Source organism: Eretmochelys imbricata, chromosome 5 (assembly GCF_965152235.1).
Source record: "Eretmochelys imbricata isolate rEreImb1 chromosome 5, rEreImb1.hap1, whole genome shotgun sequence".
In the NCBI taxonomy this organism is placed as follows: domain Eukaryota; kingdom Metazoa; phylum Chordata; order Testudines; family Cheloniidae; genus Eretmochelys; species Eretmochelys imbricata.
The window spans coordinates 123,942,684-123,959,890 of record NC_135576.1 but is presented as its reverse complement, the minus strand read 5'-3'; the positions used below and the strand labels follow the sequence as shown (position 1 = coordinate 123,959,890).

Here is a 17,207-nt window from a genome sequence, read left to right as displayed (position 1 = left end):
CCCCTGTGCCTTATCTGCAATGCATCACACTCTCACTACAAAGCAAGCAACTTGAAACGTCACTACAAAACGAATCACAGTAACTTTTCCTCTACATACTGTGACAAAGCCCTGTCCTTGTCTCCGTGGGTTCCGCATTTCCTGGCAGATTTTGCTAGCCTCAGAGGCTCACTGTGATCCTCCACGTAGCCCTTCTCTCTCTAGAGGCAAGGGTCACCGCCTACTGAACCATTTTCATCTTAAGACAGCGAGGGAGGTGAGGAAAAGCTATCCTCCCTTGCACAGTCTCTGTTGTCTCCCAGTCTCAGTGATTAATCGGGGGGGAGGGAGGAGCCCAGGCCCACCCTCTAGTCTGGGCTCCAGCCCAGGGACCCTAATAGTATCAGCTATGGTAGCTGACTTTTTAGAAACAGGATGTGTACAATTCCCTGGGCTACTTCCCCACAGCAGCCCTCCACTTTACCCTTACCTCAGGGCCTCTTTCCTTGTGCCTAATATGGTGTGTACTGCTCAGTCTCTCCAACAGCACAGCTTCCTCCTACAGCTCCTGACATGCGCGCACCCACCTGACTAACTGGGAGGCTTTTAACTAGTTTCAGCCAGCCCCTGATTGGCTTCAGGTGTTCCAATCAACCTAGCATCCTCCCTGCCTTCTGGAAAGATCTTACTTGGCCCAAAAGTCTTAATTGACCTGGAGCAGCTGCCATTTGCTTATTCTGGTAACAGGGATTTGTTTAGCCTGTGGCTAATATATCTGTCTCCCATTACTTTACTAAAGCCATCTGGCATTGCCCTGCTACAGTACCCTCCTGCATCAGAATTAAGGAAAAGCAAGCTAACCACATTAAAATTACACCTCAACAGTCAACAGACAGTACTTTTGGTGTTCAGTAAGGAAGCTGATACAACAACTGAAGCTAGTTTTTTATGGCATGGAATATCGCTCATGCAAAATGTCCATATTGTGATGGTGAATTTGTTAAGAAGAATATTGCAGAAGTGGTTGCCATTTTAGATCCAAATAACACAAAATTTCAAAAACTAATATAGAAAATTCTAATTTCACGCCACACTACAGCGAGTCAGATTTGGCTGATCAGTGCTGATGTTGCAAGAAAGATGCAAAATTATCTAGAGAATTCTCTAGCTTTCAGCTTAAGCTGTCAACAAATCCACAGATATACAAGATAAGCCACAACTAGCAATATTTGTTTGCTATGTGTCTGTGGCTGTAATTGTGAAAGAAGAAATGTTGGACTTAGTGGCACTAAAAAAAACAACCCGCGATGTTGACATGAAGAACACACTTGACAAAGCATTGACAAATGCCGATGTATCAATGGATAAACTTGTCAGTGTTGCAACGGATGGAGCACCTGCAATGGTGAGGGGGAAAGTAGGCCTTATCGAATTTTTGAAAAGCGATCCCAAATTTCTGGAGTTTCTCCCTGTTCACTGCATCATCCATCGTGAGTATCTCACAGGCAGATACTTCAAGTATGGAAAATGATACGAAAACAGTCCTGGAAATTGTTAATTTCATCCGCTTGAATAGGAAGACTCATCAATAGTTCAGAAGTTTCATTGAAGAGCTGGATCTTGAAGCCAAATGTAACAACATCTCTTTCTATTGTATTGTGAGGCAGTTCTCAACCAGCAATGTCTTAAGTAGGTTTGTGGAACTGTTGGAGCCTATCAATGCTTTCCTTGAAGAAAAGGAAAAGTCCTATCCACAACTGAAAAATGAGCAATGGATGCTGGATCTGACGTTTTTCACTGATCTTATGCAGCGTCTGCAAACTCTCAACTTGGCACTCCAAGGTAAGATTATTTCTGACCTTACTCAGATAGCCTTCAGCTTCCAGAACAAGTTAAAGCTTCTGCAAAGAGGCATTGTGTCAAGAGACTTCAGCCACTTTTATCTCAAGAGTAGGGTAAACACATTTCCCTGAAATCTAAGTAGAAGATCACTAACTTGAAGAATACAGAGGTAAATTATAAGGACTGATGGATGACTTTCAGGCCAGGTTTGAAGACTTGTAGAAGCTGAGATCCTCCTTCACTTTCTTGTAAACCCATTCATAGTTGATGTGACCAGTGATGGCTGTCCAATTCCCAAAACTGTGGGTACAGAAACTTCTACTGTAGAAATGGAACTATTGGAACTCCAGGAGGATCAGGCTCTAAAGATGATGCATAAATCAGTCTATAAGCGAGTTCTGGAAGCAAATGCCAGGAATGAAGTATCCTCAACTCAAAAAGACTAGCATGCGACTCATTTCAATTTTTGGCACAACATACTGCTGTGAATCACTGTAGTCCATGATAAAATTTGTAAAATCGAAACATCGTGCAGTCCTTTCAAATCAATATCTGACTGAACTCCTCCATACTGCCTTGACAACATATCAACCAGATTTCCAAAGATTTATGACCAGGATGGAGACCCGCAAAGCCTCTAGCTCTAGCAGTAATTAGCCATGATACAGTAAGTAGGATGTTAATATTTTTAAAGATGCATGTGTAAAGGTTGTTTGTGTCTTGTGGCTCTCAAACTTCTTAAGATTATTGTATGCAGCTCAGAGGGTCAGTAAGTTTGGCCACCTCTGTAATATACTTAGACTTGTGGAAGGCATTTGATTTGGTACTGCACAACATTTTGAATTTAAAAAAAAAAGCTAGAACAATGTAAAATTACCATGGCACACATTAAATGGATTAAAAACTGGCTAGCTGATAGGTCTTGAAATGTAACTGTAAAAGGGGAATCATCATCAAGCTGGACTCTTCAATCTGGCAGAGAAAGGTCTAACACGAACCAATGGCTGGAAGTTGAAGCTTGACAAATTCAGAATGGAAATAAGGCATCATTTTTTAGGAATGAGGGTAATTAACCACTGGAACAATTTACCAAGGGTTGTGGCAGATTCTCCATCCCTGACGGTTTTTAAATCAAGGTGGGATGTTTTTCTAAAAGCTCTGCTCTAGGAGTTATTGGGGCAGGTCTCTGGCCTGTGCAATGCAGGAGATCAAACTAGATGGTCACAATAGTCCCTTCTGGCCTTGTCATCTATGAATTCCTGTTTGGTCCAATGGCATCTGAGTAACCCAAAGCAGGACGTGGGGCCCAGGTTATTGCAGCCACATTATGTAGCCTGTATGTACTCTACGAATGCTCCATGAGTGCAAGACCAGCATGAGGACGCCTATGTAATGATACCATTGCTGTGGCGGGTGGGCATGGGGCAGAGAGGCCATGCACATACACACTGTGAACCGTAGCATACGATCCACTGGCTGTGAGCTGTGCCGCTGTGAGCTGTAGCTGCTCCTGAAGCAGCAGCCGTGGTGGGGTTGCGTGGGCTGCACCCCGCGCTCTACTCTGGGCATGCTGCCCCTTCCCCCCCCCCCAGGTCATCTAGTCCAACCCCCTGCTCAGAGCAGGACCAACCCCAACTAAATCATCCCAGCCAGGGCTTGGTCAAGCCGGGCTTTAAAAACCTCTAAGGATGGAGATTCCACCACCTCCCTAGGTAACCCATTCCAGTGCTTCACCACCCTCCTCGTGAAATACATCTAGACCTCCCCCACTGCAACTTGAGACCATTGCTCCTTGTTCTGTCATCTGCCACCACTGAGAACAGTCAAGATCCATCCTCTTTGGAACCCCATTTCAGGTAGTCGAAGGCTGCTATCAAATCCCCACTCACTCTTCTCTTCTGCAGACTAAATAATCCCAGTTCCCTCAGCCTCTCCTCATAAGTCATGTGCTCCAGCCCCTAATCATTTTTGTTGCCTCTGCTGGACTCTCTCCAATTTTTCCACATCCTTCCTATGGTGTGGGACCCAAAACTGAACATAATACTCCAGATGAGGCCTCGCCAATGCTGAATAGAGGGGAATGATCACGTCCCTCGATCTGCTGGCAACGGATAACAGCACTGTGCACAATTGACTACATGCATTCTGCCCACCTCTGTTGTTATCTGCCTAATTGTCACTGATTTCGTTGGGAGCTAAGTGCCTGAAAACCTGTTGAGGATCTGGGTCTTAGTCACTTGCCCCTCTTTGATTTTTGGGCACAGCAACATGGGGGAGAGAAACTTAAAAAGTGACTGTAAAACCACGTGGCCTGGCAGGAGCAGGCTCGGGATCTGTAGCTACTTAGCAAAGACCTCGGTAACAAATGTGTCGAGGCCCTGAACATTATGGGGCTGGGAAGGGGAACAAACTCCCATCAAACATGTTTGAGGGTGCTGCATTTAAACAGCCATAGCTTTCGAAGTACTATACCAGGGATTGGCAATCTTTGGCACGCTGCCTACCAGGGTAAGCCCCCCGGCAGTCAGCACGTCCCTCGGCCCGCGCCGCTTCCTGCAGCCCCCATTGGCCTGGAGCGGCAAACCGCAGCCAGTGGGAGCTGCGATCAGCCGAACCTGCGGACACAGCAGGTAAACAAAGTGGCCCGGCCCGCCAGGGGGCTTACCCTGGCGGGCCGCGTGCCAAAGATCGCCATTCCCTGTACCACACTGATTGATTGTTTTCTCACCCTTATGCAGGATGGTGAAAAACGTCATCCCGTATTTCTAGCTGCAGCCAGCGTGAGCACCGTTATTGTGACTGGAGCACAGGCAAAGTGGGAAGGGGTGGGGGAGGAGTCAGGCTCTCGTGCTGACGTTACAGGGAAAAAATGCTTCAGCCAGCTTATCTCCCGCTTTCCAAAACCTTTTGCCTTGCGGCTGCATTTCAGCCCAGAACAACGTCCAGACCCAAAAAATTGGAGAGAATTATGAACAAGTGAAAAAAGTGGGCTGGAATGGAATGTTGAACCCAGCCGTAAGGATGCGGTCACTGCACTTGGCTACAAATAGGCAGTGAAATGGAACTAACAAAGTGATGCCCGCTCTTAATTTTAAATATTCCCCAGCAGTTGCTCAGTGGCGCAATGAGTTAATGTAGTCGCCTTCCAGCTACAAAGACCTGGATTTAAGTTACAACTTGGGCTCTCAGGTGGAGTGGGTGTTTAGCAATTTCATCAGAGTTCCTAGTGAATCTGTCTCCATGTTTCAGAGTTACAGCCGTGTTAGTCTGTATTCGCAAAAAGAAAAGGAGTACTTGTGGCACCTTAGAGACTAACCAATTTATTTGAGCATGAGCTTTCGTGAGCTACAGCTCACTTGAGCTGTAGCTCACGAAAGCTCATGCTCAAATAAATTGGTTAGTCTCTAAGGTGCCACAAGTACTCCTTTTCTTTTTGTCTCCATGTTGTATATCACCATGCAGCTTTGTACGCGTGGCAGGATCTTCACAGGAGACTGGGGACAGACATGGCGGGGGGGGCGGGGGGGTTGCAGACCAGGGTTGAGGGTCACTGGCGGAGCTGTGTGATGAAGTGTATCTCCCACCACTCTGCTCCGATACTCTTCATAAACCAGCGGTAAAACAAATGATAGCACATTTAAAGTCAGGACTGTCTCTCTTCTTTCAGCTAATTGAAGGCCGTTCTTTTCAGGGCCTTCGCTGTGTCCTTATGCTAAGCACAGCGTTGCTGAAGAAATGTAAATTCAGGGTAATAAATGGATTGAGGAGATGGAAGTGTCAACGTGGAGATAAGTGGGAAATGGGTTAGGAGAGTTGCTGATTTCCAGCACTTTTCCCAAGATGGAAGTCTATTGTTTTGAAGTCTATTGTCTATTGTGAAGGTAGCCAGATGTTCTGGTGATGGGGTGTCTCAGAACAATCACGCTGATACCAGTGAGAGCAAAGGTGGCCCGGAAGCAATTTCTCACCTGGGTAGCCTGTTGGTAATGAAAGTCTTTTGGTTCTGGCTCTCTGCCTAGTAACATGGGGTGCTCTGTGGACAATGCTGTTAGGAATTTCAGGACTGGTTGTAATTTGCTAGGCATGGTGGAGTCAAGCATTCACAAACTGTGCATTAGTCTCACGCAAGCAGCCGTCTGTGGGCAGTTTGATGGAGCCAGTGGTGAGCATGGGCTGCGTTTCCCTCCCACTAGAACGGATTTGTCCATGCTACCTGTTGCAAGGAGGAGGGGCCATCCAGTGAGGATGTGATGATGGCAATGATTGAGCCTTCAGGGCCCGATCCTGCTGTCGGTAAGGTCTGTCACTGAGTGCAGGACCAGGCTGCTCAGAATTACGGTACAAACTGAGGAAAGGCGTATGTTCAGCAGAGGCCTGGAGCCATGATTTGATGCGGAAATCTGTTCTATTCCACTTGGCTTGGGGTGGTGCTGATTCTCCGTGTTCTCCCGGTCAGAGGAGCAGAGGCTGACAGTGCCGGGATTCCCGTAATAGGGTCACAATCACCAGCACACGCGGGCAGCCGCTCCGCCTGCAATCACACACGTACCGTATGCAAGTGTTTTTAAGTCATTTTATCCTGAAGAGAAGCGATTTAACATAAGTTACTCTGCATTCTTCATGAAATATGCATTAAGCAATTACAGCTGAAAGGAAGAGGGATAGGGCAGGCATACTTGCTGCAGGCAATGTGTCCCAGCAGCTGCAAAGACGTGTAATGTATTATTAAATACCTTGATTATTAGGAGGGGGACTGTTCCTATTATTAGGGTCTGTCTAGGCAATAGTATTTAATAATCCTCTAGATCCGAAATTGCTTTTTGTTATGCTAATGAACAGTGTTAGCATAGATATGAATGGCGTTCTGTATTATTTGAAAGCTTTGGTGCATTAATTAGGCAAGTCACCTGCTGGGAGGGCTGTGTATTTGTGGCTTGCTCCCTCAGCTTGTTTTATCAAAGAAGAAGAAAATGACCTAAGCACTCTGCTCTTTTGGAGAAACAGGGTTGCTGTTTCTGGCTTCTTTAGCATTGTTGTAAACTGATGGTGTCATTACAGTGCTGTTAACTGAAGCTACGTTTCCGTGGGTTTGTAATCAAGGGAAAAACCAGCTGCAGAAATCTGACTTTGCCCTCAAGTGAGGGTCCCTGGTATGTAGGGTGGTACCGGAGAATGCCACCATTATACCGCAATTGGTCTCCTTCTGAACAAAAGATTGGCAGCAGGTGCCAGTCAGAAGTAAATCTTTCTGACGCCATAGCCCGAGGCACAGCTCACCTCTGCTGCCGTCTGCCTGGTAGCCCTCTCCCAGCTTTCTGTCATGTTCCCCAGCCAGCCAGACCCTGCTGGATGTGGAAGCAGTAAGGGAAGTTGTCAATCTGAGTCCTGTATTTCCTGACCCCTGTGGCTATCGCATGGCCACTTGGCCGACACCTGTCATGTGTGCTTGGCCCAGCCCTTTCTGTTCTCCGTCCTCCTCCAGAGCCGCCCTGTCACGGACATGCACAGGCTGGGGCCTGTCTCCTCCCTCAACCCACACAACTCAAACCCACTGCTGCTGCCTCCCCACAATGCGAGAGTTCACATGCATCCAGGGTCTTCCCATCTCCCACCGACTCTATAGGGACATAGGACTGGACAAGATCTCCTGGGTCATCGGTCCAATCCCTGCTATCGCAGGCAGCCCCTCATATAATCCCCACAACAAATATATCCAGCTCCACCTTAAAGCTAGAGAGATTGCCTGCCCTCCATCGTTCCGGAGCTTCGCCGCTCTGGTGGTTAGACACCTGCTTCTCGTTTCCAGCCTGTATTTACTGCTGGCCGGTTCGTACCCCCTCTGCCATGGCAGGCCCCCTCTCCGCTCCACTTTAAATGCCACTCTTAGGGATGCTCTGACCACGTAAGCTCCTCTTGGAAGCCCTCCATTAGCTCAGTACCTCACACCCAGTCTTTGTTCTGGCTTTTAAGGCTTTCCCAGCTCTGCTCCTGCCACAGTATCCCATTGCATAACCCCCATCTCCAGTTCACCGGGGACACGCGCCCCAGACCCTCAACCTGCAGAGGTCCCTGCGCTGCCCCCTGCCCAGCGTCGCCCTCCCTGAATGGATCTGCAGGGCCATTGCCCTCCCGTCGCTGCGTGTGGTGCCGGAGCTGGGTGCAGGTATGCAGGTTCCGGTTTAATGGAGGCTAGTGCTGCCAGTTAGCAATCTGGCAGCCAGCTCCATTGAGCTCCTTGGTTCATTACACTCCCTTTGTGACTTTCTGGCCCCTGGTCTGAACTGGCTCGGGCAGGCTCGTGCCGCTGGAGCAGGGCACGGAGAAGAGTGTATACGCGCCAGAGAGCAGGCTCCGTCATGCCAAATGCGTGGCTGGGTGCTTGGAGCTGGGCAGTGAATTGTCTAGCCAGCGTGTTCCGTACAGCCTCGGCGTCTCCCATCTCTCGGGCTCTCTGAAAGGACCTGGCTTTGTTTCACCAGTCGCAGCATTGGGTCCGTTATAACGACCGTGTTCATTCAAGGTGAAATGTCAAGAAAATGGGGAGGGAGGACAGCGCTTTCCCCGCTGCTCCCTCTCCCGTGGGGTGGGTGTGGAGAGCTCTCTGCCTGTTTATCTGCCTTATCCCCAGTGCATTGCTGTGTGGCATGGCACTTGCTCAGCGTCCCGTGGAGTGAGCACTGGGCAGGGCGTGGAGAGGAAAGGAGTGTCGCTGTTGGGCCGCTCCTTTGCTCTGAGCAAATGTTAAGGACGCTTGTTCAGTGTGTCACCATCGACTCATGCAGGCGCTAAGGGACTGGATAAACCCTTCGCTCCAAGCAGTCCAGCCATGTCCCTGTGAGCCAGATGCCGGCTGCAGACACCAGCACGCTGGGAAAGAGAACAATTATTGGCTGTCTTAGCAGTACCCTGCTAATCTGAAAAAGGTCCCCCAGAAGTGTCCCAGCCTGGGATTTTGAAAATGCGGTAATGTGTTGTCCTAGGGCAGAAGCAAATTGTCTTGTGAATAGGGTCAGTTGGTTGCTTTGAAGACACTAACTGTTCTGGGGTGACTTCATAGTATTGAGCATTCTGCTGGGAACATGAAGAAGAATAATGTTAACACCTCTTTCTTCCTTAATATTATTAAAAGTAGCACATCACTCCACTCTTCTTACCTGAGCAATAGACCTGAAGACCTTTAACAGCCTGCTCTCCAGTTCAGGCCAGATTCTTTAAATTCATATGCACCAATTTCTCTGATCCTGCTAATTTAATGGCGGACTCGTAAGCCATTTACCAGCAAAGGAAATCCACAATGAGCTGAAGGGATGGGAACAATATATCTCCTCATAAGAACGTATTTAGAGATGTTACCCTTGGCTTGCAGGAAATCATTTAGAGAGCAATTAAGTTTCAAAAGAGAATCATTCCTATAAGAAATTGAAATTTAAATCAAGATTTAAAGCTTGCAAAGCTGTAATTACAGGGCCTGCAGTGATTTCTGCTCAACAGAGAAGGGTCATTTAATCAGAGAATTGCCTCAACAAATCTGGAAAAGCTGAGCTTTCGTCTCTTCCCTAGGAGATGCTGTTTCTAGCACATGGAAGGAGAGAGCTTTTCCAAACGCTGTTTTCACAGAAGGGTGACAGGTTGTTTTTTGCTATAAATTAAACATTGAGCTTGCTGGTAAAGTGATGCTGCATCCTAGTGGAAGCCGCTGTGGCAAGATGGTCCCAAGGAAGCAATGCTAGCCACGCCACCCCTTGATTCCTTTTGCACCACGTCTAGCAGCCAGGGCCTGTTGTTTTTATGTCGTCCCCGACCCCCACTCCCCGCAGGGATCCAAGATTCGCTGAGTGGGCGTGTGCCGTGCTTCGTTCTCAGTCCTGGAGTCCACAGGTGGTGATGACAGCCGCTGCCCTGTGTGCCAGGTGGTGAGGCCTGTGGCCCTGTCCTGCCCTTGCTGCTGTACAGAGCAGAACAGAGCCCTGTGGTGCCCAGGGCCTGGAGTCCAGGGGTGGCCCCTCTAGGTTTTGTGTCCCTAGCACGGCAGCTCTGCGCCAGGCGGGTGGGGTATGGGCGGGCGGCTGCTCTTGATGCTTAGCAGCTCGAGCAGTTGCTGTGGAACTGACTTGCCTCTTGCATGGACAGCCTCCGGGTCATTGCATTTGCCTGTAGTTTGATGCCCGTGGAAACGAGGGACGCGGCTCACTACATACAGCCACTGTGTCCTGTGCAGTTAGGCCACGCCTGCCCTTCTGGGACAATGCGCCAGGCAGACTAGCCAGGGCAGCTCTGAGATGTGCCCCCCTCGCTATTCACCAGAGGGGATGTTGCAGTTTGATTCCTCCCCCCACTGTGCCCATCCCCTCAAGAAGGGGAAATTAAGGCTCATCGATACAGCTGGGAGCCCGAGCAGGAACCCAGGGCCAGAAAACACTTTATACGGCATCTCCAAAGCAAATCCCTGCACTCCTTGGGCTCGCTCAGGGCCGGGCGGCGAGATGGCTTTGGGCAGGAGCGCGGGGGGCACAGGAGAAGCGGCCTGCCCATGCACCGCTGCCAGGACTCGCTGCTGCCCCTCCCAGGAGCCAGCTGTGAAGAGAGGGCCAGGAGAGGGAGGGCCACAGCGGCACCGCCCTATCCTGGCTGGCACACGAGTGGGGGTGCTGTTCCCATCCCTCGACCGCGCCCAAGGGGCTGCACTGGCAGAATTCTGGCTCCTTGTCCTACCCCGCTCGCCACATTAGCTGCCGGAGACACAGTCGCCTGGTGGGGTAGGGCAGTCCCACACCACCCGCTCTGCAGGGCTGTGGCCGGAAAGCCCTGGTCCAGCCCGTAACTCGCCTCTGTCCTTGTCAAGGCTGAGGGAAAGGCGGGGCCCTGCTGTGCTGGGAGGATCCGGCTGGGCTCAGGAGCGGAGGGGCTTGCTCTCTGTGCGGGTGCTCCGAGGGTTGGACTCCGCGGGGCTTGGGGCCCTCGGCAGCAGGAATCCAGCCGCCTGCTGATTCGAAGGATATTGCTGGACCCCTCTGGGAAGGGGTTTTGCACAGGTGCCTGTTACCTGCTGGTGGGGGTGGGGGCTGCATGGGGTTGGGAGCCGGAAAGCTGCAGCCCGACTCCTCTGCAGCACCTGAGACCCCCGGGTACTGCCCCAGGGAGAGTTCAGCGACCTCCCCAGCCCTCTTGCAGGGGCTGACTGAGCAGGGCCTCGCGTTCATTTAAAAGGCTGAAATGTGTCACTTCTCCAGGCCAGGGCCCTTGGCTTTTCCCGGCCTGAGTCCCTAGCTAGTCGCAGCAGGGAGCTGGCAATGTTTAGCTGTCCTGGAAGGGGCCACCAGCTGTTCTCGGGCTGCCCCACCCCAGTGCAGCTTTGGCACCCCAAAGACCAGACCATGGCCTTGCTGGGATCCCTGGGGAAGGATAGGGCTGAAACCCCAGAAGTTTCTGGGAACGAAGGCTCAAAGCCATTGAAAGGGCCCGTTATCTCTGGGGCCTGCCGGGCACTGCTCCATGTGGGCGAGCGTCAGCCCAGAGCTAGGGGTCCCCGCTGGCATGGACCGGCTGTCTGTGCTGGTGCAGGGAAGACCTCGCTCGCCGCCGTGAGCTGCTAGCTCAGGACAAAAGGCTGGCCTGAGCGGTCTGCGCGGGTGGGCTTTTGTCTCGCTGTTCTTACGCAGCCAGCGGCATGTCGCCAGCGAAGAGGAGCCGCATTTGGATGCCGACCCTTTAATTGTGTCTGGGGGGGGGGCAGGGGGCGTGTGCAGGTACTAACACCCTCTCCTTTGCTTCCTTCACAGGAGCAGTCAAGGCTTTATGCACATGAAACTGACAAAAACCAAAGAGAAATACATCCTGGGTCAGAACAGCCCCCCGTTTGACAGCGTTCCGGAAGTCATCCACTACTATACCACCAAAAAACTGCCCATCAAGGGCGCAGAACACTTGTCCCTGCTTTACCCTGTAGCTGTCCGGACCCTATAACACTCCAATCTCACTCCTTCCTGTGGATGGGAGGTGACGGGCAAGCAACGAAGCAGGAATTACTGCTGCGTCGATGACCAGAACTCAGAAACTCGAGGTTGAAATGGAGATGTCCTGCCTTTCATTTCTGATGTGTGCTGGCTGTCTGAAAACTGTTAGACAGTCCTGTGTGTATGGTACTCTTGCACTACTGTGTTTCTATTTCCATGTGAGGAGAACAGAGAGCCTTCCTGGGGGATGTTTCTGTGAATGAAAAATTGTTTCCAAATCCAAAGAACTGCTGTCAAGGGTAAATAAAGCAAACCTCTTCCTTCGATCAGGAAACTCCAAGGATATTTGTTCTTTCACTCTCCTGACTTAATACCGGTGTATGATCAAATAATCTTCCACTGGTGACATGCTGTCCTTAACAGACACTGAAATGGATGCAGATTGTTTCCGGGCTCAAGGAGAAATCAGCACATGACTGGCTTAACATGCAAGTCCTTATAGCTCTGCCCACTCACCCCATGTTAGTGTCTCTCTTCATGCACTGTCTGTCAGGATGATCCAAACACAGGAGTCTTTTGTCTCGCACAGTGTGACTAGGAGATCTTAATGAGTAATTTTACAATAGCAAAATGTGCTTGATTATTTATGAATAGGGTATGTAATTAAAATAGTGGTTTAATATATATTTTTTATCCTTTTTTGGTACATTAATAAATCTCTGAGGGTTACTGTGTTCATTTTGCAAGTGTCATTCCGAGATCAAGGCAGGCAGTTGATCCGCATTGTCCGCTCTGCCAGTGCAGCGTGCGGTGATGTATCAGCCGTGGGAGAACGTCATCTGAATGTGCCCATGTGCTGGGTTTCAGACCTTAAAAGGCTGTCAGAGGCCACGCTTCTTGTGTCCATTTTATCTGGGCAAATAATAGTCCCACTGGGGCAACTGACCCACGGCATCCAACATCCTTTCCACCTCCGGCATGGAAGAGCATGTGATAAATGGATTTTCCAGCTCTCCAAGAGAGAAGCACAGGGTAGGAGAATGCGGCACTGCATGTTACAGGGAATTCTCGAAACTTTCATGCGAAGAGCCTGGTGCCCCTGCATCTGAAAATATTATGGTCACTGGTATTTCCTCCCCCAGCAGAATATCCAGAGTCATGGAGTATGAGGCCAGAAGCGACCACCAGATCATCCTGTCTAAGCTTCTGTACATCACAGGTCGCCTACACCCTAAACCCAGAGATGGAAATGAGACCAAGGTCTTGCAGCCCCCCCGGAAATGAGACTATTACATGCTGCAGGCACAGTGCAGGAGGGACCAAGGGGCACCGGTTTCCTGGCAGGGAAATTATTAAGTGAGAGATACCCAAACAAGCCTGGCGCATGACCCCCACCCACGCGCTGCAGAGGAAAGCAAAATCCCCCCAAGGTCACTGCCAATCTGACCTGGGGGAAATTCCTGCCTGAGTTCCCACATGGTGATCAGTTAGACCTTGAGCACATGGGCAAGAACCAGCCAGCTGAGCTCCTGAGAGAGAGATTGCTCGATGCCACCTCCAAGCCTGGTCCACCCCGCCCAGTGTCCCATCTCCAGCCGTGGCCATCCTTGATGCTTCAGAGGAAGGAGATCCAAAAACCTTCCCCAATCCCGAATACACTGTGGGGGGAGGAATCCCTTCCTGACCGCTGCAGGTGGCCAGCTGAAGCCCTGAAGCATGAGCTTTAGGGACATAAGATGGAAGTGAGCCCAAGGGCTGTTGAGCCCTGACCTCTGCCATCACAAGCAACACTGTCCTACCCCATCTGTGCGTAGCTGTATCTCATTACTGTCAGATGCAGAAGATGTACTACCTCCACAGTGCAAACGCAGCGGCCTCCCCAACTCAAGAGATGGCTGGCACGCTCTTTGTACGCCTGCTGAATAGGATAACTGACAAACTGTGTTTGCACGTGAATGCTGGAACTGGTGAAATCCAGTAGCCAGGTAGTCCTGATCCTGGTCTGTCATCACCTCGCCGTCTAGAACACTGTGTATTTATACGTCAGTGACTGGAGCAGAGATTTGGTTACTTGCAGTTTACAGACTTTACAGACTGCAATAAGGCTGTGAAAATGTCTGTTATTTAATTCACCTTTCTCTCCACCTCTCTCCCCCTCATACATGCTTTGAAATAAGTGCTGATTGAGAAGAGTAATGGGATAATCATTACTCTAATGCCTGTAAAATACTGCTTCATTGTACTGTATAATGTGAAAAGAACCTCCAGGATGTTCCATAATGATGTTTCCAGATTGATAGTATGCATTTCGCTGCCTGGTTTTTTTTAACCCTGTCTGTTCCAGATGTGAATTGGGTATAGGGAATTCCAGCATTAGTTCGAACAAGTCTGTGAGCTGGTTGTTAATACCAAGGATAGCTCTGTATAATACCGTGGTCAGCTCATGGACGTTCCAACTGAATCTGCATTGCAGGAGGGTGGCTATGGTTTCCTTACCCTTGAAGTGAGGGTTGTGTGGTGGTCTTTACAAATGGCTGAACTTACCCTACAGGTTCCCTGTTTATCTGCTCCTCAGTGACTCCCCCAGGACATAGGCAGGCAGTGGGATTCCAGATGTTACTTCTCAGATACGGGGATGTGGGGGCCACTTTTGGTTTAACATTGGGGCAGATAGGAGTGGAGAGAGTTTGTGACTTGGGCTACATGGGTCCCAGCGCATATAAATAAGGACACTTCCTTCCTCCCTGGAGCAGGCCAGAGGTGAATTCTTAACCCCCACTCCCTGTTCCTCCAGAGCAAGGAGGAACCCTGGGAAGGGTGTGTCTGAGTCCCACTTGCCCCAGCCCCAAGGCATAACCTTAGCCTAGCCTTCCCCAGTGATCCAAACTTCCAAGCTGCCCTTTTTGCATCTTCAAGTGCATTTTGTTTTTATTCTGTAACTTGTCTCTCTGTGGTTTTGCGGTGGAATAATCATTTTAGATCCCTATGTCTTCACCACAATGAAGTGCAAAGACCAGGAGTCAATTAACGGAGAGCCTAGCCAGGCTTTTGTGAGCCGGGGGGGTGGGGGGAGAGGAATTGTCAAGTAGGGTTTTGTACAAGGGCCGGATCCAAATGCCATTGACGTCGGTGGGAGTGACGTCCATGACCTGTGGGTCTGGGCCGACGTGATTAAGGCAGTCAGATCAAACCCCTACAGCCATGTGTGTAGCACGTAATACAACTCTGAGGAACAACCTGAGGCCTGGGCTACCATAGAAAATTAGGTCGGTTTAACTACATCAGCCCGGGGTGTGAGTAAACCACCCCCCAGAGCGGCATGGTTAGGCTGACCTTAGCCCCCATGTAGGCAGTGCTAGGTTGACCTCGCTGCCAGCCCTGAGAGGTGGGTCACCTACGCTGCTGGGAGAGCCCCTCCTGCTGGCATAGGTATTGCTGTCCTGAAGTGCTCCTGGAGCATGTAGGTGTAGACAAGCCCTGAGTTTGGGAAAGGAAAGAGTCTCTCCAACCAGTGATTTCTAATGGCGGGGGTGGGGGGGAACTTTTGAAAAAAATAAATTGCTCAGTAACCGCGGCATAAATAAAACCAGGAGTTTGTTTGCACTGTAATGTTGTCTTTGTTTATTTAAGTGATTGTGTGATATTTTTCCAGTTTAAAAAAAAAAAAGAAAGAAAGAAAGAAACCCTTTGTAACGTACAGTGAAAATGTGGTCTGTTGCAGTTTGTGATATTGCTTATGGCTGAGAGAACAAGTAGCAATCATGCCTGTAAAGTCCATTAAAAGTTTATTTTAAAAAATTATAAACCTCTCCCTTTTCTTCCTCTAATTGTGGAGGTTTCCTCTTTGTCAGCATGTATTCAGGTTTTCATGAACAGCGAACAATGGAAGCTATTCTTCTCTTGGAAAGCCACTTGCATTCAGGTTTCTTGGGTTTTGTAAGGCTGGCGTGGCCGCAGCGTGCAGTGAAAATAATTATTATGCCATATTCTATTTAGTCCACATTCTGCCAGGCATCTCAGCCCTATTCAATATTCTGCCTTGCCAACTACCTTCAGTTCTTTCATTGCCCCCAGAAATTCCCCCCTCTGCAGAGGGTACAGCACAAGGTCTAGGGTAGTGGTGCCCAAACTTTTCATGGTGCACTCCCCCATCCCCTTACCAGTAGTGGAATCTGCCCGTGACCCCCTTCCCCCATTACTACACAGTTGGCTCAGCAGAGGAGCTTGAGCTGGGAGCAGAACTGGGGCAGGGGACGAGCTGGGGCTAGAGGAAAGGAGGGTGGAGCAGGGGGCAGAGTGGAGCTGCAGCTGGAGTCAAAGCGGGGCTGGTTGGGGCTCCCTCCTTGCCCCCTGTGGGGGCTGGCCCAGATCCTGCCATGCACCCCTCCAACATTCCTCCGTGCCCCCCCAGGAGGTTGCGCCCCACGGTTTGGGGACCACCAGTCTAGGGCATCATTTCGATTCCTCAAGGCATCACTTTAACCCCGTGGTGTACGTGCAAGGAGACCCGTGCCCTGTAAGTGTGTGTGTGGTTGGGAGACCCGATCTTCTCTCTCGTTACACTGTCTTCCCTGTGTTACTGCCCTTCAGCACTGTTACTCTCCGGTGTATAAAGCAGAAGGGTAAAAGTGATCGAACTCCAGACCGTCGTGCAGCTAGCATGGAGTTGATGGTTGTAGAACCTGCACTGTCTGTTGCTCCTGGAGGGTTTTTCCACATTGTGCAGCGTTTGCCTTAGTTTGCAGCTGATTAAAATGAAAATAAATGATTATCAGATACCTCTGGGGCGAAAGGATGGATAGGCTTGTTCCTCTGGAAGGAACCAAAAGCAGAATCAGTTACCCAGCAGGGGTCTGCTTTGGCATTGATATAAAGAAAAGAAACTGCATTGAATTCAGTCAATTAATATTCCTACTTGTTTGTTGTTCTTCATTTCAATCTGAACTCAGGCAGGTTCTTGCCATCTGGCGGCTAGTGGGACTTTGTGTCCCATGAGGTGGTGCTTTCACTGTGGCTCCGCCCAGCCATGCCAAGAACCTCAGTACCCGTGGCCCCTTTGCTGAAATCAGTCCCAGAAGGTGCAGGTGAAAGTGAATGGGCCCAAGTTCCCAGCAATTGTCTGCGACTTTGGCTGCCCAATCTGGACCACGAGTGGCTGCTTTCAGAGGTGCTGAGCACACCAGCTCCCAGCGACTGTGGTTGGGACTGCGGGAACTCGGCAATGCTTTAAAGTGGGCCACCCAAAATAAGAGAGCAGTTCCGAAACGGGGCTTCGGCACCTCGACTTCTCTTTCTCAGCAGAATAAGGGGCAAGGCTTATGGCAGGGCCGTGCGAGCAGCCTGCAAGCTCACAGGGGCTAACTGAGAGATTCCTACTGCCTTGGAGACTGGTCCAATGGCCACTCCATTGACTTCCCGGGGGCTGGAGCAGAT

The 17,207-nt window shown here is 50.1% G+C and overlaps 1 protein-coding gene across 1 annotated transcript in view; it reads left to right on the top strand.

The window, feature by feature from the left end:
* SHB (SH2 domain containing adaptor protein B) overlaps positions 1–15,545 on the top strand; it is a 144,836-nt gene extending 129,291 nt beyond the window's left edge. The window contains exon 6 of the mRNA XM_077817821.1: positions 11,601–15,545. Coding sequence (XP_077673947.1) covers positions 11,601–11,784 — 184 coding nt within the window. The 3' untranslated portion in view covers positions 11,785–15,545. The remainder of the gene's footprint in view (positions 1–11,600) is intronic.
* The last annotated feature ends 1,662 nt before the right edge of the window (positions 15,546–17,207 follow it).